This window comes from Enhydra lutris, unplaced genomic scaffold (genome assembly GCF_002288905.1).
Source record: "Enhydra lutris kenyoni isolate GAN:26980312 unplaced genomic scaffold, ASM228890v2 scaffoldscaffold39, whole genome shotgun sequence".
Taxonomy (NCBI): Eukaryota; Metazoa; Chordata; class Mammalia; order Carnivora; family Mustelidae; genus Enhydra; species Enhydra lutris.
The window spans coordinates 26,189,528-26,212,282 of record NW_019154123.1 but is presented as its reverse complement, the minus strand read 5'-3'; the positions used below and the strand labels follow the sequence as shown (position 1 = coordinate 26,212,282).

General features: G+C 42.3%; 1 protein-coding gene across 1 annotated transcript in view; it reads right to left on the bottom strand.

Annotated features, from left to right (window-relative positions):
- The window catches only part of LOC111154975 (kalirin), a 288,438-nt gene that overhangs the window by 126,256 nt on the left and 139,427 nt on the right, over positions 1 to 22,755 (bottom strand). The window contains exon 11 of the mRNA XM_022514930.1: positions 4,526 to 4,717. Within this exon, the coding sequence (XP_022370638.1) occupies positions 4,526 to 4,717 (192 nt within the window). The remainder of the gene's footprint in view (positions 1 to 4,525; positions 4,718 to 22,755) is intronic.

The window sequence follows — 22,755 nt, the reverse complement described above, 5'->3', positions numbered from 1 at the left end:
AAGGAGAGTCCAACACATTAGCACTGCATCTTTTCCTTCAATCCACTGCTTCCAGAATGACTCTCATGTTTCAGCCATTTCCAGATGCTCTTCTTGGTCAAACACACCTGTAGTGGGACTCATTCCTTCAGGGCTCTGCTCTTTGGTTGGCAATGATTACTCGGTCCATGTGGACAGACGCACTTAGGTGGTTTTATGTGTTCTTCCTCTCAGAGAACACATGTGGTTGTGGCCCCAAATACCTGTATCCAAACAATGGACCTAATTTGAGAAGTTCTAGAACCTTAGCAAAGGTGCAGTGGATGGAGCCTTTGAACGTACTACATGAAGTTAGTCCGAAGAGTGAACCGGGGAGTTCAGGAGCCCATACTGCCTGCAGAGAAAGAGGCAATGGAAAAAGGCAGGGAGGAAGGGCAAGGAAGGGAGACCCTAGGAAGTCTGTAGAATTAATGAGGCTTACGGATGAGTGGTTACGGAAGAAGGTAGTCTACTGTACCACTTTCCTCTGCTGATTGGCGGTTCACCTGCACAGCTGTGGAGCACTGTGCTGGGACAATCCACAGCCCTAAGATGTCTCACAGACCTAGCTCCACAGGGTGAACTGCCCTCCCCTCACTTTGAAGAGATCATTTTTCTTTGGCATCGAAGACCGGCTTTTATTTCTTAAACAAATATCGTGACAGTTGGCAATTGAGATGGAGGCCAAAACTGTCTTGTTCTTGCAAGCATCATTGCTTTGGAAGACTGATTTCGTTTTGGTTCTGTGGTGGTTGGGGAGAGGACCATGTGTTCATATAAGTGTCTGAGGTGTTTGTGGGATGTGTGTATGTGTGTGTGTGTGTGTGTATGTGTGAGTGTGTGCGTGCCTGTTTGAGCAGAAAATAGCACGGAAGAATGATTTCACAAGTTTAGAAACAAATAGGAATGGGCATTTAATTAAGCTGTGTAATAAAGAGTCGAGGTTGATTATCTTGGCCACATTCTTTAGTTAATTTGACTCTCATATTATTACTAGAAAAATATGTAAAAATGGATATTTTGAAAGCCCAGCAATTGCAGCATTTCCATGGAAACGCACAGAATTCTGTCTGGACAATCTCTGCGGAGCAAATGACACTTGCTACAAATGCCTTCTCCCTGGACAAAGGAAATGAGGACTTGGGTAAATTCTTCTCCCTACATTCTCCCTAGCTCTCAAGAACAGCAAAATGCCAGCTGCCCTCCTGTCCCCAGGCAAAAAGAATCTATTGGAAAGTTCAGCACAATAGATGCGAATAGTTGAGGCTCTGTGAACATAAGAAGGTCCCAACACATGTTTGTCAGCTCTCTTTATAGTGTAGCTCTTCTCTCCAAAGCGGATGACAAATTTTATTTTTGTAAAATAACATTAATTGGGATTGTTATGGATTTCCAATCAAACATGTCATTGAAGGAAAGTTATAAAACAAAAGAATGCAGAAGAAAATTAAATCATCCATGCATTTAACTTCTTTGTATACTGCTTTCTGGTCTCTATTCTATGTGTGTATCAAAATTGTGATTGTGCTGGATATACAGTGTTCTATATGTTACACTACAAGCCCTTTCTCATGCTATTCATGATCTTTGACAATGTGATTTATAATAACTATATAATATTTCGCTGGCTAGATGTACTGTGAATAGTTTAATGGATCACTCAACATGGACTATTTAGATAGTTTTTAATTATTCAAATTATGAAGAACACTGCAATAAAATGGTTAGAAGGTTTTAACTTTCCAGACTCCCATGGTCACCAAGAATTCATGATGCAGGGCCAAAAGGATTAAACACACTATTCAATCTGTAGAAGAAATGGGCTCGGAGGGTATCTTTCTCATAATTTCCTCCTGTTTCCTCTCTGATCCTAATTAGAGTAAATCTTTTGATGTAGGAAGTGGGAAAAAGTAAAATTATGAGCTTCAGCCTGGGGAGTCACGGGAAGCCTAGGTTAAATCATTTATGAAGGCGGATGCTCAGTTCCTGCCCAGAAATCTCTTGTATAGGGGGCTCTACCTAATTCCTTCGAAATCATATCCCACAATAACATTCTATTACACGGTGGCATTAATGCAAAAACTCAGGAGACGACTGATGCAGATAGAAAGGAAGAAAGAAAAGGAAGGAGGAGGGGGTGCCTCAGTGCCTCAGTTGGTTAAGTATCTGACTCTTGATCTCAGCTCAGGTCTTGATCTCAGGGTCGTGAGTTCAAATCCCACAATGGGCTCCACACTGGGCATGGAGCCTACTTAAAAAAAAAAAAAAAAAAGGAAGGAGGAAGAAATTAGCCATAACTAGGCAGAAAGGATCTGTGACAGTATTTATCAGCCTCTGCCTCCCACACCCACAACCTAGCAACACTTTGCATTTCTCAGCTAAGATCTACCCTACCCATCAAGGCCCTGTTTCAAGGGTTGAAAATGTAAAGAGGAAAAAGAAGGGTAAGGAGAAGGAAGAACAGCAGAGGAGGGGAGGAGATAGCAGAGGAACATGGGAGGAGAGAGTATGGAACAGCAGAGGCAAGCACGAGCAGTCTTCAGGAAGACACGTAAGGTCTCCATGGGTGAGAAGCTCCATCATGACGTAGACAGACTCTTTTGCGAGCCCGAGTTTCCCTGTTTGAAACTGTGTTTAAGAAAATCTAAACCATAAGATGATCATGACGATTCCATGTGTCTGGCAAGGAGAAGGTGCCCAATTTAAAAAAAATACTACCTATTATGCATTGAGTGCTTACAATGAACCACATCTTAGGTCAGAGAAATCATCTGTATTATTTCAGACTTACTCTTATTTATTATTGTTATTATCACCATCAAATAAAGAAGATGAAAAGAAGAAAAAGAAAGGAGTCTTGAACACTAGAACTATAAGGGGTCTTGGGGACACTGAATCCAACTGTATGATTTTATAGATGGGGCAACCTAGGGCCAGGGGCATAGTGATCTGCATAAGCTCACATGGTTGTTTTTTGTTTTTTGTCTTTTTTTAATGATGTTATGTTAGTCACCATATAGTATATCATTAGTTTTTGGCTCACATGGTTCTATAGCAGCAGACTCTGGACTAGAATCCCAGTCTTTAGGTCCATGCACAGAACATGGAGATACGGCTAAACTAACCTCACCCATCACCTCTCTGGGCAGTGAGCACCCCCACAGCCCTCACGGGGAACATGACTCCTGTTCATTCTTGCTCCATTCCATCACCCACAGGCTCATAATTAGAAGAGAATACACAAGACTTTGCTTTCTGAAACCATTAAGAATCAGGTGAGCCCCAAGCAAGCAGACAGCCCGGCAGGAAAACCTGGATTAAAGCTAATCCCCTTGCTTTACAGACACTCATCAGAGAGTGGCTGTGGGTCCCACAGAGAGGAACCAGAGCCATCTTCAGGGAGCTCGCCAGCCCTCCATCTGCCTGGGGAATCTCAGTTTAGAAAACATTATCTTTTCATGTTTTTCTCTGATAGGCACTGCAATGATTTGCATTCATTCCCACCAAGTGTCAGAAAAGCCTGTGAAGTAGTAACAACCAGGCTTCTTAATGCATTTCAAATATCAAAAAATCAACTTAATTAAGCAGGGTTAATTTTTTTTCCCTGAGAAGCAATCAAACTCTAATTAATACTCTATTAAAATGAATTCCTGGGGGAACACAAGCACGCATACACCTAATGAGTTCATCTGCCAAGGGTGTTATTATAGAAGATGCTCAGTGTGCCTCCTCGCTGGCCACTTACTCCATTTCAGAGTGTGCCATGTTAATCAGAAATGAAAAGCAATTGCAGGTTTGCAGCCCTCCTCCTCTCTATGAGGCCCTCCGCCCTGCCAATAGTGTAACCTAATCCATCCTCCCCTCTCCCCTCTCCCCTCTCCCCTCTCCCCTCTCCCCTCTCCACTCTGTGAATGATTCAGGCCGGACTTAAGCCCAGCTGGCTTCCTCCTGCATGAGGGTAAGTTCCCCTTTCCTTCACCGGCGGCCACTCCACCAGCAGGCAAGTTGAGAACCAACTTGCTTTAACATCAACCCTCTGGCAGACCTCATTAAGAAGATTTAATCCTCTGTTTTAAAAAGATAAAAGAAAAACATGGAACACATTTGCAAACTCTGTATGCTTCTTGCTGGTAGCAAAGATGATCAAAGTTCTGCTGGACTGATTTCTGACAGGAAACAGCGACCAAGAGAAAGTGGGTCTGGGGTGGGAAAGGAGTCGGCGATTATACATTTCCTTTTGCCATGGCTATTTCTACACCAGGGATCCCCAAATTTCTCCAGCTGCAGACTGAATGCTCTAGCAGACTTCGTCAATGACCTGCTTCTGTGGCCCTCCCCTCACTAGAGATGAGAAGGGAAAAATTTTGTTCCATTCTGGTTGAGAACTAAATACAGGTTATCGGGGCAAATTGCGAGTGTCATCACTGTCCGGAGGCTAGGGACCCTAAGACCACCCAGGCCCCCGGGGCATACCAGCCAACGCTCTCTTTCCACCAGCCCACCTTACCTCTTTGGTGTGTGTGTGGAAGGAGACAGACATGTCCAGGAGAAGCTTCCGCTGTTCCACCCGGCGCACAAAGTCCTGGATGCGTACCTCCAGGTGTCGAGCTGCCTTGTAGATCTCCTCGGGGTCACATTCCCCCGTCTGAGCCAGCTGCTCGGCGGCTTCTAGGAGCTTGTCCGCATTGGTGTAGGTATTCTGCCAGCAGCAACAGTGAGCGAAAGTCAACTTGCAGTCACTGACTGAGCTTCGCGCCTTCCCCCAGCCCACCCGGGGCTGCCCAGAGCTGCAGTGCAGGGCGTAGGCGGGGAGCCCACAGCTCCCTGATCCAGCACGGAGGAGCTGAGTGCCAGGCTCGCCCGCCGCCTCTCAGCGAGCTAGCAGCTTGGCAGCTTGGCACAAGTGGGCACTAGCTAGGTGCCTCCTCCATCCCTAAGATTTCTCAGAGGTGGGATGTCCCTGGGAAGAAGCGAGGAGGCATGCGAGAACCCCAGTCCCCGTGCGCTGCGACTCCCCACCCTTGCGAAGATCCATCGCTGCCTTTGCATATCAGGCTGTAACTGCCAGAGTCAGAAATACCTCATCCACAAAGATCGTCTGTGTTTCTATGCGAGAACACCCAGGAAACAATAACAAGGAGACTTGTTTGACTTTTGCCCCCAAGTTCCCTGTGACTACTGGTGTTTATCTTTTGGAACAGAGCTATCTTTTGCAGGGGAAGGGGTCAGCAATTCCAGGGAGCTGACAGAAGGAAGCAGCCACGGTCAGAGAGAGGAGATGCAGGCTGTTCCCTGTGCACCCAGTGAAGGCTTAATGTTTGCAGGAAGGCTGAGGAGGAGCCTGGCGATCTTAAGAGACTGCCTGCACTCGCATATTGCCACATGCACACACACACTCCTCCAACCCCTGTCCGTACACACCACGGTATTCTCTAGAGCATTTAAAAAGGCAACCAGCTTGTAATTATTATTCATCAGGACGGGAGTCACTGCCTTTATAAGAGTTATGCCACGGATTCTACTTTTCCTCAGCAAGCTTCCCTTAAAAAAGATCCTGATATTCCCTGCTTGAGAACCGGTGACTCAAGTGTCTATCATATTTCTTAATATCCCTACAGTCATGCAATGCCCTATGGAGTGGTGAATAAGTGGTGACTGGTGAGGATGCAAATCTGGCAAAAGGAAAGTATCAAATGCACAGTGAATGAGAACTGAAATGGGTTTATGAGTAATGACTTGGCCTATGGAGAAGTGGTCTTTAGTGTCCGTGGAGTTTTCATTTTTTATTTTGTTTTTTTTGGGGGGTGGGTTCTGCTTTGTTTTACTTTTTTGTTTTTTAATTCACCTGAAGATCTGGGCATTAAAGATTGAATTGTACTCCTTGCCCCCAACCTGAAAATTCCCATGTTGAAGTCCTAACACCCAGAACCTCAGAATGTGACCTTATTTGGAAACCGAGTCATTGCAGATGTAATTAGTTTGGACGAAGTACTACTGGAGCAGAGCGGGTTCCTAATCTAACACGACCAGTATCCTTACAGAAATAATGCCATGTGAAGATGAAGCAGAGATTGGGGCATGCATCTATGGGGCAAGGAATGATAAACATTGCCAGCAAACTGCTAGAGTTAAGAGAGGCAGGGAACAGATTCTCCCACATAGCCCTCTGAAAGAACCAATCCTGTTGACAATTCGATCTTGGACTTCGATCTTGGACTTCCGGCCTCCAGAACTGACAGACAATACATTTCTGTCGTTTAAGCTCCCTGGTTTGTGCTGCTTTGTTATGGAAGCCCTGGAAAGCTAATGCGCTGGGGTCGAAACTTTCAGAGGCTGTTGACACAGACTCTCAGTTTTACTGAGGAAGATGGGCAAGCCTTCAGTAAACACGTGTCCTGGTTTTAAGAAATACTTAGAGAGGTCCCCATGGCTACTTAAGGAATGTTGTCTGAAAAACAATGGCCTAGGCAAATGTTGTCCCAATGCAGGTGAGTAGAGTGGTGGTGAGACTTGAAAAGGAGGAAGAATCCCTTGGTGCCACTTAGGGAATTCATGGAATTGTGGTTGTCCACAATTTCTAGTAAATATACCCAGAGCAGATGGGAGTTTTGTTTTTGTTTGTTTGTTTGTTTGTTTTTTTCAGGAATCCCTCATATTTTCTATCTTAAACCCTACAGAATTTCAGGAAATCCCAAAGAAACCCACAGGTTGTGACCTTATATTTTCTAGGCAAAAAATAAATATCTGTGGCAAAGCCAAAGCAAGCTTATTTGAAAGTGAAGTTTGAGACCAATAAGAGATAAATAAAAAGCAAAACCGAAGGACCCACTGCACATAAAGTGGACAACTTGTTCCAGTTTGTCTGGGATTTTCCTGATTTTAACACTAGACGTCCCATCACTTCTGAGCAAGTTGGAATGGGTGATCACCCTAAGACATACCTAAAACACCTTAAGACAGGCTCTGAGTCTCTCACGAGTACAGATGCATATGAAATGTATCCTGCCTCCAAAGATTATTATACAATCATTCTTGAAAGAAATACTATGGTAACACTTAACACTGGGCAAGTAACACAATAATAATTAAAGGTTAAAGTTTCTTGACATGATAGCAAAACTGAGAATAAAAACAGTCAATAAGAGGTGCCTGTGTGGCTCAGTGGGTTAAGGCCTCTGCCTTCAGCTCAGGTCACGATCCCAGGGTTCTGGGATCGAGCCCCGCATCAGGCTCTCTGTTCAATGGGGAGCCTGCTTCCTCCTCTCTCTCTCTGCCTGCTTCTCTGCCTACTTGTGATCTCTGTCTGTCAAATAAATAAATAAAATATTTAAAAAAAAACAGTCAATAATTATTGAATAATTTTCACATGCCAAGAACAATCTAAAGATTTATATGTATATTAACTTCTTAATCTACAAAATAACCCTATGAAGTCAATACAACCATTAGCCCCATTCTACAGATGAAGAAACTGAGGCACAAATAATTTCTGGCCAAGGTCACATGTCTCATAAGTGACAGAACCAAGATTAAAATCTTTTCTGGCTTCAGAGACCAAGCTCCAAACTATTACACTATGCAGTCAGATGAAGAAGGGCCTTGGTGTGCCATGCTGAGGAGTTTCACCCCAAACACAGCAGGAAGCCACTAACAGTTCTAAATAGAGGACAGATGTGATAGGTAACTAGTGTATAAAGACCCTGCCCTGCCTCTATATAGAGTGAAGGCAGGATTTAGCAGAGAAGGAAGAGGGCTTCTCATTGACATGATTCCCTTTTCTTTATGCTCACAGTAATCTATGTTTATCCATTTCATGGCCATTATCATCCCTATAGTAACAATGTGCTCCCATGGGTATCTCTCTACTGGTCTGTGAGCTTAAATGTAGGTTCCATGTTTCATTCATCTTTGGTTCTTCATACCAGGAACCATGACTGGTTTACTATAGGTACTTGTTAAATGCTTACTGAATGAAAAGGCACAGAGATGGGAATGAGCATGGTATGTTTGGATAAGCTGAGTCAACATGAATAAATTAGACAGTGGTTAGAAATGATACTGGATAATGCAGAAAAGAGAAAATAGATTTTATAAAGAGAAAGGGATAATAAAGACAGGAGGAAGGGCAAGGGAGTCAATGCTAAAAGCTGGGCTCCCTGCTTTACCTGATGGCTGGCCCTCCTCCCTATCACTACCAGAAAGAGATTTTAAAAAGCAGATCCAATCACACCTTTCTTCTACTCAAAACTGTTCAGTGGTTTTCCACTGCCTTTGGGGTAAAATTCCTTAGCATGGCATGCCAGGCCCTTCTTCATCTGACACTTGCTTTTTCTCAACAGCCCCAGCTCACATTTATCCCCTACAGCCAATGAAACAACCTGCTTACACTACCAGAAACTAATTGCACTGAATCCTGCCTCTATTCTGCCTGAGATGCTCTTCCTCTACTTTTTGTACATGACCAATTCTTACCCTTTAAGGCCCAGCCTAGGCATCACTTTCTCCAGAAAGTCCATCCTCATAGCCATTTCTTACACAAGGTTGGCTTAGATGTGCTTCTCTGAGGTCTCAGAGTGATCTGTGCCAAGCCCCTCCTTGGTACCTGCCATATTCCAATGCAAATATTTGCCTTTCTCATCTGCTAAGAGGCACACAATGTCTTTTATCTCTTTCCGTTAGTGCCTGGCACCAAGTAAATTCTCCATAAATATTTAGTGAATGAATTAATAAATTAAAGAATACATCACTCCCCCATCAATCCTAATATTCAATCCTTGGCTCTCTTCAACTACTTGGTACAAGACCTTACATGTCAGAATTCATATGCAGTGTTCAGTCCCACTTGATTTATTCTACTTCCTGGTATAGTCCTGAAATAGGAATGTGCTTAGAGAATATCAACTAGAGTATAACCAAAGCACTTCTGCTCACCTTCTGACCAGATAAACAGCAGTTTCTGCCCCAGGTCCAGGGTTGGACTTCACTCTGAGTACAGTTCCTAGGCATTCTTTGGTTTCCAAGCTTCCTAGCCTCTGCCTTGTACTTGACCCCTTAACAGAATTACCCAACTGATATGTCAAAAATGGGTAGAAGAGCTGGTTATTGATCCTTCAGCTACTGAGGCTTTCAAGCAGGGCCTGTGGTCATCCTGAGTCAGACAACTGGGACACACAGATAGCTGTAATTTCTGTTCTTCTCTCCCAGTCCCTATGTCAACCAGGTAAAACGCCCTAGATAATTCAGGCCTTCAGTCTACCTTCCATTCACCCTGCTTCAGCCCTAGCCCATTATTTATTTATTTACTTATTTTTGCTTTTTCCTCATGGAAGAATAGAACTAGGATAACTTGTCTCTACTTATCTCTGGATTTTGACATTAGTGAATGGCAGACAAATCAGGGTGATATCCCAAACTTTACATCAGAATAGTACTTTACAGTTGAAAAATTTCTTTCACCTTCTTTCCTTACCCAACCTTGGGCAGATATGCAGAGAATGCATCTGTGTGTGAGGACATGAGCTAAGGCTGGGGAAAAAAAACCTGAAGGAATTAAAGGTAATGGCACCCACTGTTCACACAAGGCTGGGAATGGTACCTGTTTCCACCAGGGACACTGGAAAACCTCATGAATCATAGGATATTAGGTAGAGTACTCAGAAGAGTCTTGCCTCAGCAGGGGCAAATAATTAGCCCTAACCTAGCACTGCTGTGGTCCTGCTTAACAAATTTTGTAAGACCTGATCAGATCAAACTTTTATCAAGTAACTTAACTATATCCCAGAACAAAGCTTAAGAATATTTATAGGAATACAGAAATATTCAGCAACCAACAAGGTAAAATTCACAATGTCTGGTGTCTAATAAAAACTACTAGACAGGGGCACCTGGGTGGCTCAGTGGGTTAAAGCCTCTGCCTTCAGCTCAGGTCATGATCCCAGGGTCCTGGGATTGAGCCCCACATCAGGCTCTCTGCTCAGTGGGGAGCCTGCTTCCTCCTCTCTCTCTGCCTGCCTCTGTGCCTACTTGTGATCTCTGTCAAATTAAAAAAAAAAAAAAAACTAGTACACATACAAGAGTGAGAAAATATAACCTATGATGAGAAAAATCAATCAAAACTGACTTACAACTGACACAGATATTAAATTGGCAGATAAAGCTTTTTAAAATGGCTATTACAATTGTATTTCATACTTTCAAAAGTTAAATAGAAAAACAGAAGATACTAAAAAAAAAAAAAAAGACCTTGTACTTGAAGAGATGAAAAATATACTGGATTGTAGTAGGTTAAACAAAGGAGAGGAAAGATTACTGAACTCAAAAACATAGCCAGAAACTATTCAAAGTGAAATGCTGAGAGAAAAATAATTTTTTTAAATGAAGTATCAGTGAGCTGTGGGACAACTTTAATAAAGCTAACACCCATGTAATTGAAATTCCAAAAAGAGAGTGTGGGAAGAAGAAAAGATGTTTAAAAAAATAATGACCCCCAAATTCCAAACTTACTAAAAACTATAAAACCACAGATATAATAAACTAAAACTTAACCTAAGAAACCAAAGGAAAATTACACCAAGGCACATAAAAATTGAGCCAAACCAAGTGGAAAAAAAGGAAAGGAAATCTTAAAAGTGGCCAGAGGAAAAAAGACATGTTACACACACACACACACACACACACACACACACACACACACACAGATGTAAAGATTGACAGCAGACTCCCTACAAGAAACAATGCAAGAAGAAAATTGTGGAACAACATCTTCACTAAAAGAAGGAAAAATCCTGTCAACCTAGAATTCTATGTCCACCTCAAGTATTTTTCAAAAACAAAGGTGAAATAAAGACATATTGAGGCATACGAATCTGAAAGAATTCTTCATTAGCAGACTTGCATGACAAGAAACATTTAAAGAAGTCCTTCAGGAAGAAGGAAAATGGTATTGGATGGAAATACAGATTCACACATAGGAATGAAGAAGAACTCTAGAAATGTTAATTACATGGGGGGGAAAATGTAAGATTTTTTTCTTATTATTTAAGTCTCTTTAAAATATAATATAAAAATAGCAATGTAGCATGGAGTTTATAGCACATGTATAATAAAACATATGACAACAATAGTACAAAGGTCAGAAAGGGAGAAACAGAAATGTACTATTATAAGGTTCTTATATGTAAAATATAAAATGAGCTCATTTGAAGCTTCACATCATTTGAAGGTGAACTGTAATAAATTAAAGTCACATACCATAACCAACCCTAAAGCAACCATTAAAGTAACAAAATAGTTATAGCTAATAAACCAACAAAGGAGATAAAATATAATCATAAAAAATACTGTTCTCATGATAAGTACATTCTTTAATCCCCATCATATATTCCCCCTCATTCCCCCCTCCCCCCTCCTCTTTGGAAACCATCAGTTTGTTCTCTATAGTTAAGTGACTGTTTCTTGGTCTCTCTCTCTCTCTTTTTTTTCCTTAGCTTGTTTGCTTTTTCTTAAATACCACATATGTGTAAAGTCATATGGTATTTGTCTTTCTCTGACCAGCTTATTTTGCTTAGTATTATACTCTCTAGCTGTAGACTAAAAGTACATTAGTGCTTTCCAAGGGATACTGGGGCTGAAGTGATTGCTAATGGTTTCAGAATTTCTTGTGATGAAATTGTTCCAAAATTAACTGTGATGATATTTGCACAATTCTGTGAATATACTTGCAACCATGGAGTTGTATACTTTAAAGGGGTGAATTGTATGTTATGTGAATATATCTCAATAAAGCTGTTTTTTAGGGAAAAGGAATATTCAATTAATCCAAAACAGAAAGAAAAAGGAAGATAAGAATAGATGAAAGAAATAGAAAAAAATATAACAAGATGATGGATAAAACATATCAATAATCACATTAAATATAAGTTGTCTATATACCATAATCAAAGGGCAGAGATTGTCAGGTTGGATTAAAAGGCAAGCCCCAACTATGTGCTGTCTACAGGGATATAGTTTAAATGTAAAGACACAAATAAATTAAAAGTAAAAGGGCAGAAAAATTGCAGCATTATAACACTAATCAAAAGAAACCTGGGGTGGCTTTATTAATATCAGACATAGTAGATTTCAAAGCAAATCATATTCCTGGGGGAAAAGAAGGTCATTTCATAATGATAAAGGGGTCAATTCATCAAGAGGACATCATAATGCCAAACATTTATGCACCTATGAACAAAGCTTTAAAATACGTGAAGCAAAAGCTGACAAACTTTCAAGGAGAAACAGATAAATCCACAATCACAATCAGAGATTTAATACCCATCTCCCAATAATTAAATAGAAAAAGTAGACAGGAAATTAGTAAGGATATAGGAGATGTTAAGACTTGATCTAGCTGATCTGACTGACATTTATTAATACTCTATCCACAAATAGCAAAATACACATTCTTTCTAAGTCTTTACAGAACATTTACTATCAAAGAACACAGTATAAGTTTATGAGGTGTCTACAGGTGTGCTAGGCATTATATTAGGCTCCTTATATACATTACCTCTAAACTTTAGGATCAATTTTAAGATGGGCATTATTCATTTCATTTTTCAAATGAGAAAACTGAGGCTCAGAGAGATAAAGTAAGATGTTTGGAGAATGCTCCATAGCTAGAAAATGGCAAGCAGGGTTTCTGTGGCTGTCACCTTCAGGTACTTTTCACTAAACCATATATCTCTCTAAGACTGAATGTAAAATCTCTACCTCCTCTGCTTCCCTGTTACTTTGCATTTTATTTGTTCTTATGACTTTGATTTCTAAATTATGATATTGCAATTATTATTTTGCAATTGCTATTTTTTGTTTTGTTTTGTATTGTAATACACTTCAAAGTGGATATGGTGACTTCCAGAGAAAACTGTATTCTCCTTGAAAGGAAAGGACTCCTTGAGTCCTATCTTACTCATCTTTTCTATCTGAACTACTCATCAATGTACCTAATAGGTGCAACGCTCTCCTTTCAATCGGCACTGAACCCCAAAGCAGCCCAGGATCTTGTCAGCAGTAAGGCTTGGAAATGGATATTTACCTTGCCTTCTAATGTAGGTAGTACCCAGTTTAAGAATGAGTATTGACCTAGAAGTTCCTTTGTAAAACTCTTTTTTTTAAGAGATTTTTTATTTATTCATTTGAGTGAAAGGAGAGAGAGGGCATGGGAAGGGAGGTAGGTCAGAGAGAAAGGGCATGGGCAGGGAGGTGGGTCTCACTCAGCAGGGTGCCTGATGTGGGACTCAATCCCAGGACCCTGGGATCATGAACTGAGCTGAAGGCAGATGCTTAACTGACTGAGGCACCCAGGTGTCCCCCTTTGTAAGCCTCTTATTTAACACTGAGAATGTAAATGGGAGTTAGATTCCCAGGATAAAATAAAGAAATTCAGTTGAGCACATAATATGTTTAATATGTGGTACTAACATAGTACATCATGTACAATCAACCAACATTTATAACTAGGCTGATGTAGGAAAATGTTTTTCAGTTTTCATTCCCAAACACCAGACACACATTTCTTCTCCATTTGCTGGCTCTCACAGGGAGGCAGGGGATAGACTCTAGCAATGGCCAAGTGGTCTTTGGTGGGAAGCAGTAGGAAAAAAGGAAGAAACTGCTCCTAATACCAGTGATGGTTAACCCACCATATTACATCTGCTAGAAGGACATCTTCTTACGGTGTTCTGAATAAAGGAACAAATGATAGTTGCCTTCATTAGGGCAATTTGTATGTCCAAACAAGGAGTGTCTAATGAGTAGTCCTAATTAGAGGCTCCTTAAATTGGAGACTCTCTGTACAAATATTCAGTCTATTAATTGGGACTAATACCAAAAATAACTACTATAGATGTCAGAAGCTCCCAACATAAATGGCTTGGGTGTTGAGATTATCTCTGAAACCTCACTGCTGGCTATATCACAAACACATACACAATCAACACCCTGTTCCATTCTCACACGCATAGCTACTTGCTAGGAGCATTTTCTTCTCTCTATCTGAGATGTTGTAGCCCCTTTTCCTATTAATGACAAACAGTGTATTTCCAGAACTCCACATATTTTAAGTAAAGCTTTTTTTTTTAAAAGTAAAGTTTTATTTTCCTACAGTCTAATTTTTATGCATTTAAGAATGTACCAAGGTCTAGGAATTCTGAGAAAAGAATAGCAGTTATTTTTCACTAGGGTGTTCTCTCTTTTACTGACCCTTTTCTTTCCTTTGAATCGCACCAGCCCTCTTCATTTACATGCTATACTTTGAAGGAACTTCAGTGTTCTTCCTCTCAGCTACAGGCTAGAGGCTGAATATCTAGTTACTAGCAGGCAAGAGAGCAAAAGAATCATGAAAACTGTTAGCATGTGATCTATTATCATCTATCTATTTAATATAACAACAACAACAACATAGAAACAATTTGTTTTCTGGACCAAAAGACAGGGTGGATCCTAGAGGTTGCCAACACAGGTTATAAGGTATGATTTGACAGGCAACATCAGGTCTAGTTTGTAAGAAAGACTGGTCAGTTTCCAGAAAATGTGGCCATGCCTAGGGGGCTGAGACAGAAAGCAAGAAAGGACTTTGTCCCTGACTTTCCCCCTTCCTGTGCTTCCAGGGCCTGGAAAGCATTAGAAGGTAGACACCGGACTATAGGCTGGGCCTGGGAGAGCAAGACTGGTGCTCGATGGAAGATGGTGCAAACAGGAGGGAGGATTAGAGGCCAGAGGCTGGCCTAGAGCCCCAGGCTGAGACAAAGGAAAGGATCCTAGGGACCTGAACAATCAGGAGGTCAAAACCAGGAGAATGCCACACAGACACAAAGCTCTGAAGACTGAACTGAGGAGGGAAGCATTTCACCTTCTTCCTGCTGAACAGGCCCCAGATGTAGCCAGCTGGATTCAATGTTGCTAGTAAGCAACCTACCACTCCCAGAAATTGATAACATGGTTTCCACCCTGGCCACCCTTCCCTCTCCTTCCTTCACCAACTCTCCTTGAATTGGCAAAATAATGAAGGGGAACACGTAAGCCTAACAGAAGAACGTGGGCAAACATTCAAAAAGCGAACAAGGTAGACCTAAGTGTTCAGACACAGATATGTAGATTGCCCAGTTATCATGGCCCTGTAGAAGTTCATTCTCATGTGGATGTCTGCAAGCCACGGAAACAAGCAGGTGGAGAGACTGCATCCCCACAGAACAAAGATGATAGGGCCACCTGCTGCAGGGTTTGAAAACTCAAGACATACTGTGGGGGGGGGGGGTGTACCCAAAGCAATGTTCTCTTTCAAAAGATATAACTTTGCAGTGTTGCTGTTTCTCCTGGTTTCCATGTTCTATGTCTGGCTGCCAGTGGGAGGCAGTGGGTGTGAGAGGGGGAAGGCAGGGCTCTGGGGAGACAAGACAGTTGGCTTGAAAATACTGAGGAAAACCTGCAGGCTAGGGGTCTTACTTTTCTTTTCTCTCCCAGTCCTAAAGGGGACAGACAAGGAAAGGCTGGGCCTGACCCAGGGAAATGGGGGTCAGAGGCTCTGCCTACCCACACTTCTGCTTTGGCCCAGTTAACACAGTGTCCCTTCAAATCCCTCCTCCTCCTTGGTCAGATGCAGCCCTGGGATCAAGGGCACAGACCCTCTGGACTGGAGGTATTCCTGCTCACTTTCCACCTTTGCAGACCCTTCTACTGCCCCATTCTGGCCTTGGTTAACCTCCCTGGGTTCGGATCACAGATTATATGGAAAGTGTTTCTTAACAGTAGCACTACTAATATTTTGGGCCAGAAAATTCTTTGTTTGGGAGGCTGTTACAGATTAAATTCTGTTCCTCCAAAAAGATTATGTTGAAACCTTCACCTCAAGCACCTGAGAAGGTGACCATTTTTGAAAATAGTGTCATTGCAGACATAATTTGTTAAACTGAGGTCATATTGGAACTGGGTGGGCTTTAATCCAATATGACTAGAAGCCTTATAAAAAGATGGTCATGGGGCCTCAAAACACTTTTTCTGAAGATGGCACCAAAGATGAAGAAGGAAGTTCTGCCTCTCCCAAAGCAGGGGCTAAAGCAAAGGCGCTGAAGGCCAAGAAAGTGGTACTGAGAGGTGTCCACAGTCACATACAAAATAGAGATTCACATGCTGCCTACTTCTGATGGCCTGAGACACCACATCTCTGAAGGCAGCCCAAATATCCTCAAAGGGGCACCCCCAAGAGAAACAATCTTAAACCTCTATGCCATCATCAAGTTCCCCCGACTACCTAGTCAGCCATGAAGGAAATAGAAGACAACAACACACTTGTGTTCATTGTGGTCAATAAACAGCAGATTAAACAGGCTCTGAGGAAGCTCTATGACATTGAGGTGGCCAAGGTCAATACCCCAATCAGGCCTGACAGAGACAAGAAGGCATATGCTTCCACGGACTTCTGACGATGATGCTTCAGATGTTGCCAACAAAATCAGGGTCATCTAAATGGAGTCCAGCTGGCTAATTCTAAATATACATTTTTTCACCATAAAAAAAAAAGGCCATGTGAAGATACAGACACAGGGAGAGCACCATGTGACATGAAGGCCAAGAATGGAATGATACAGCTACAAGCCAAGGAACACCAAAGATTGCCAACAAACTATCAAACTCTAGGAGGGAGGCCTGAAGCAGATTCTCCCTCCCAGCCCTCAGAAGGGATCAACCCTGTGGAAGGACACCTCGATCTCGGATTTCCAGCTTCCAGAACCGAGATAATTCATTTCTGTTGTTTTAAGCATCCCCCTCACACCCCCAGCTTGCGCTACTTTGTTACAATAGCCCTAGGAAATTAATACAGGGGATGTTCTTTGTACTGTCCAATGTTTAGCAGAATTCCTGGCCTACACCCACAGGATGCCAATAGCAGTCCCCAGATATAATACCCAAAAGTGTCCCTAGACATCGCAAACCTCCCTTGGGGGGGGGGGGTGGGGCAAAATAGCCTTCTCTTTGAGAACTACTGTCTTAGATCATAAGACTATAGAGGAAGCCCTAGAGAGGGAGACCATACTACTTTCTCAGCTTACAGTGCTTTTCTGATAATCTTTAGATGGCAGAAGCCTTGGGCAATCATCTAGTACTTTGGTTCTTATAGGACAGGATGAGGGGGTAGATAAAGGAGCTTGGGGGAGAAAAGTAGTATCCAGGCCCTAAGTCAAATAACTCCAATTAGAATGGCCGGGGGTGGGGGCGGGTGTATGGTAGCATATTTTTAAAAAGATCACTGCAGCCATTATCTAGAGTTAAAACCACTCATCTAAGGGCACGACTCAAAGCCTGAGCTGAAATTCGGAGGTGACAGAAATCTAGTCTTTTGCCTTAAAATAAAATGGCTCTAGTCTTTGAATGAATAGTGATGCTTCTGAAGACCAGAAAAATTTAGAACAAAAGATTATAATGGAGGTATTGTTACATGATGCCATCATTGCAATAACGTTCTGAAGACTATTTAGTGATCTGAGGAAGTGTTCTTGATGTAAGATTAAATGAAAAAGGCAGGTAAACCAAAGTATCATTTTACCTATCTACCTACCTATGTTGCAGCAATAAAACTGCTACTCTAGGAATTTGATAGATTCCTGCCTCCCATTCAGGTCTTTTATCCATTTCGAGTTTAATTTTGTGTATGGTATAAGATAGGGAGTAACCTCTTTGACATTGGCCATAGCAACTTCTTTCAAGACATGTCTCCAAAGGCAAAGGAAACAAAAGTGAAAATGAACTTTTGGGACTTCATCAAGATCAAAAGCTTCTGCACAGCAAAGGAAACAGTCAACAAAAGAAAGAGGCAACCCACAGAATGGGAGAAGATATTTACAAATGACACTACAGACAAAGGGCTGATACCCAAGATCTATAAAGAACTCAACACTCAAAAAACAGATAATCACATCAAAAAAATGGGCAGAAGACATGAACAGGCACTTCTCCAAAGAAGACATACAAATGGCTCACAGACACAGAAAAAAATGTTCACCATAATTAGCCATCAGGGAGATTCAAATCAAAACCATATTGAGATACCACCCTACACCAGTTAGAATGGCCAAAATTAACACAACAGTAAATAGCAAGTGTTGGAGAGGATGTGGAGAAAGGGGAACTCTCTTATGCTGTTGGTGGGAATGCAAGTTGGTGCAGCCACTTGGGAAAACAGTATGGAAATTCCTTAAGAAATTAAAGATAGAGCTACCCTGTGACCCTGCAATTGCACTACTGGGTATTTACCCCAAAGATGCAGATGTAGTGAAAAGAAGGGTCATCTGTACTCCAATGTTCATAGCAGCAATGGCCATAATCACCAAACTGTGGAAAGAGCCAAGATGCCCTTCAACAGATGAATGGATAAAGAAGATATGGTCCATATATACAATGGAGTATTATGACTCCATCAGAAAGGATGAATACCTAACTTTTGTATCAACATGGACAGGACTGGAGGAGATCATGTTGAGTGAAATAAGTCAAGTAGAGAGAGTCAGTTATCATATGGTTTCACTTACTTATGGAGCATAAGGAATAACACAGAGGACATTAAGAGAAGGAAAGAAAAAGTGAATTGGGGTAATTCGGAGGGGGAGATGAAGTATGAGAGACTGTGGACTCTGAGAAACTGAGGGTTTTGGAGGGGAGGTGGGTGGGGGGTTAGGTGAGCCTGGTTGTGGGTACTAAGGAGGGCACGTATTGCATGGAGCACTGGGTGTGGTGCATAAACAATGAATCTTGGAACACTGAAAAAAATTTAAAAAAAAATTACTACTGATCATGACAGCTGCCATTTTGGGATCCACTTACAAACATTATTACATGTGGTAGATTATGTCATTGTCTCAAATTATAGATAAGAAAAGTGAGGTTTGGAAAGACTAAAAAACTTGAGTAACCTCACAGAGCTGGTGAAATGTGAATGCTAGTCTGGAATTCACCTTTGTTTCACCCTATGCAAAATAAGTTTTGCATTCTGCTGTGCTAAATAAAAATTTGCCGATAAATATTAAGAGTTTTTACAGGATTATCTCTGAGTGATATTAGCAATGATTTTTCTTTTCCACTATTTTCTTGTTTTCCACATGTCCTATGGTGAATATATATTAATGTTATAAGCTGAAGACATGGAAAAGTCACGTAAGTATAAAAATCATATACACATTCTTTAGAAATTATTCCAAAAAATAAACAGAAATTTTTATATCTACATATGTTTCCTTATTTTTGTATGTGTAAGAAGAATGATGTGCAAGATAACTGTGATTACCTTGGGAGGGAGGGAAGGAGGAGTAGAGGGATAATTAGCATTTCTATTTATATATTTTTGCAACATTTCACTTGTTATTACAACAGACAGGAATCTCTTTCAAAATATGAAAAATACCAAATAAAAGACATTTTAAAGGAAAAGATAAGAATCCAATATATTTTTGTAAACAAAGTACATTTGGAAGTACAAATAGATTTCATTACAAATGTATTTAGCTTAGGCATGGGTGCATTTCCTAGCTCTGGGATCCTGAAGACACTAATGTCTGACCAGCCACAGTGAAACATAATTACCAAAAAATGTAAAATCTCTCTGCAGCCCTTATCAAAGATGTCATCTTTCTCAGTTTGGACTTCATGACATTGCTCATCAAAGCTTAAAAGAAACATGATGTTGGTATCACATGTATATGCAAAAAAGATTCAGTTCAAAATACTCCCCTATGATGTCCTTAGAGATCATTCTCGCTGGGCACAGTGCCAGCCATCAACTACCCACTACCCTGAATTGTTTTCCTCCATAGTCAGAGGTAAGAGACATGTCAAATTTGAGAAGACTTAATAGTGAGACAAGCTCTTGGACAATAGCCCCAAGAGCTTCTGTGTGGAATGGGGCTATATGGTCTGGTTGCAAGCCTGCCTTATCACTACGGTGTAACTATGGAAGCCCTGTGCCAGCGGCGTGGAGCCCACAGCAGCACACTGACAGGCCAGGGCCAGGCCTTCAGAGGCCTCCATGTATGATACTGACGAACTGGCGTGGACTGAAATGCTTGGGGCTCTTTAACTGAAAACCATCAAAATAAAGATAGTCTGACCCAAACGTGAAAGGAATTAACAGGAGAGATCCTGTTATTCTCTTCCGGTCTGATGGGTCCATTCTAGGACTGGGATTTCAGTGGGTTAGAAAGGCTAGGTCGCTTGGATCTCAGCTTCCCCAGGTGTGCTGTTAGGCTTATCACCATCATCATCATCCAGGAGAAATATGGCTGTTAGCCACAGGGCTGCTCCTGGGCCCACAGGGAGTGACACACACTGCTTAAGGGGCTGTATTCCCCCGTCAGGCTCCCCTGAATGCAAGCCTGCCCTAGAAGGCCACTGCAGTGATGCAAAAAATTCTCAGTGAGGGAAAAAGAAAACCTTAGCCTCTGCAGGGGTCCTGGGCGTGTCTCTTCTACTCATGACTGGGATCAGTGAACATTGCCATGTGCCCTGAGGCATCCAAAAAAAGGGTGAGTTATATTCAGAATGCTCTGTATACAAAGCATGGGGCATTTAAGCTGTATTTCAGAGAGTTTACCATCAATAAATGTGAAATTTGAAGTTGCAGCAAGAGGCAATTAAGGTTGAGCCTTGGTTCTCTAGGAAATTAAATTATGTGGAAGAGTTCATTCTCCAAGGACGCAAATGAAATGAGGTCTGACAGTAGTAGTACAAGGTGGTGATATAATGCTGAGGGCACCCTAGGTAGCAGAGTCATTGGGTAAGATGGAGAAGCCAGGAGAAGTTTTCAGAAGGAGGTGCATTTTTGAGCCAACTCTGAAGTCTAAAATGTGAAGGCAAAGGAGGGGGGATCTGCCAGGCAGGGCAACAGGTTGGGCAGAGGTCCAGATTGGGAGGTCAGGATGATGTGAGGGCTTTGACGAGGAGCTGAGAAAGATACAGTCCTGAGGGTTTCTCCTTCGAGCCAGGGTTGGAGAGGAAAAGCTTGTTGGGGGTATACAGCAGGAGTGGCTAAGGGCTCTCCAGGAGGAAAGGCCACCTGTCCTTAGAGAAGCATAGTTCAGGAGTCAGAGAGCTTAGATACCCTGGTGTCTTGGTGGGACAAACACCAGACGGTTGCTTCATAATGTGGGAGGGTGGTGGGGAGGGGTGTAAGGGAGGCGGGAGGGCCAGAGGAAGGAGACCTACATGAGGAATGGGGCCACCTGCTTCCCCTTCTCAAACAGGGCTGGATTCAGAGATCTGCTTGAAGTCAGAAGAGACACCATCTACCCACTGAGGACTAGCCAACACAATCTGTGGGTCCTCTGACACCTCAGGATCCTCAGTTTCCAAGAGAAAACATGTTCTTCCCATTTCCTAGCCTTAGGAGTTTGCGTGAAGAGGCTCAGCCATGGGCGCATTTCCTCAGTTGGATGAGAGGCTGCAGGGGATCAAGGTCTCCCCACACAGGGCGGTCCAGGGAAAGGAAAGAATCTGAAGAGCTGCTGATGGGACCGTGAGACAGGGAAGGATCATGAGGGTCAGGCTCACATCCCATCGTTCACCCCAGTATCTGGAGCTTTTGAGTGTTCCTGACTTTCACAGGCCCATAGCTATCTTCCATGACCACAGACCATGCCCATAACCCTCATAGTCATGAAAGCCTCAGCAAGAAATTCCATGCAAAGTCACCCTCAGCACTGTAAAAGGGCAAGTTAAGCAATGGGGTTATGGAATGGTCACACAATGAATAGCAGCAAGCTCGCTAGGAGACGGGGTCTAGCAGGGCATCAATCATCTCACTGAATCCTGTGAAGGTTGATGCGAGAGCCCCAGTAGAGCAGCAGGGCTACCTGGAAGAGCCGGGCAGGGCTGGGGGCAGCACCACTTTGGGGCTGGGCAGATCCCCAGGAGCAGGGCTTTCCCTGTTCTCTCGGGTTAAAAGGGCACGTGAGATCAGTGTCCAAAGCGCACTAAATACAAAGCATCATGTTTCCATTTTCATTTCCAAATTCACTTTTGACCCCAAAGTCTCTCTGATCTACACTTACACAAACAACAGAACAAGGTTCATTAAATCAACAGCTCTAGCTTTAGAATGTGGGAAGTCTCCCCAGCTAAACCAGCTCCGCATGGGAACCTGGCCCTCAAATCGTGTGCGAAGCCAGGGGCACAAAGAGTTCAGTTAAACTCCGAGACTGGTCAGCGCATTGTCTCTCTTGGGAGACACCCAGTATGGGGCTGTATCATCAATCTTTTCTGTATCTGTAGTTCCTCTTTCCTGAGCGAGTTCCAGACGTGATCTCATCCACTGCCCCTATATCCCCCAAATAATAATGATGATAATTCACATCTGCTCTGTGCTCTAGATTTGAAGTGCTTGCATTCAAGTGTATGTTCTCTCATTTAACATCCACTTCAACTACAATGTATAAGTATTCTTCCCATTCTATGGATGTAGAAATGAGGTTTGGTGAGTTAAATGATCTGCAAATGCTGCTGGAGAAGCTCTGGGCCTTCTAGCTCAGGCGTTCCCATCCCCAAATCCTTCTCACTGGATCTTTTGCCTCCCACAAGGAAGATGGGAGCAAGAACCTGTAACTCCCATTTTACTGATGGGGAGATGTTAAGTAGGCTTCATGGAAAGCATTGAGTAAGGAAAGAGAATCTAGGGAATTACCCTGTGTCAGGGTCATCCAGTACCAACTTATCTGG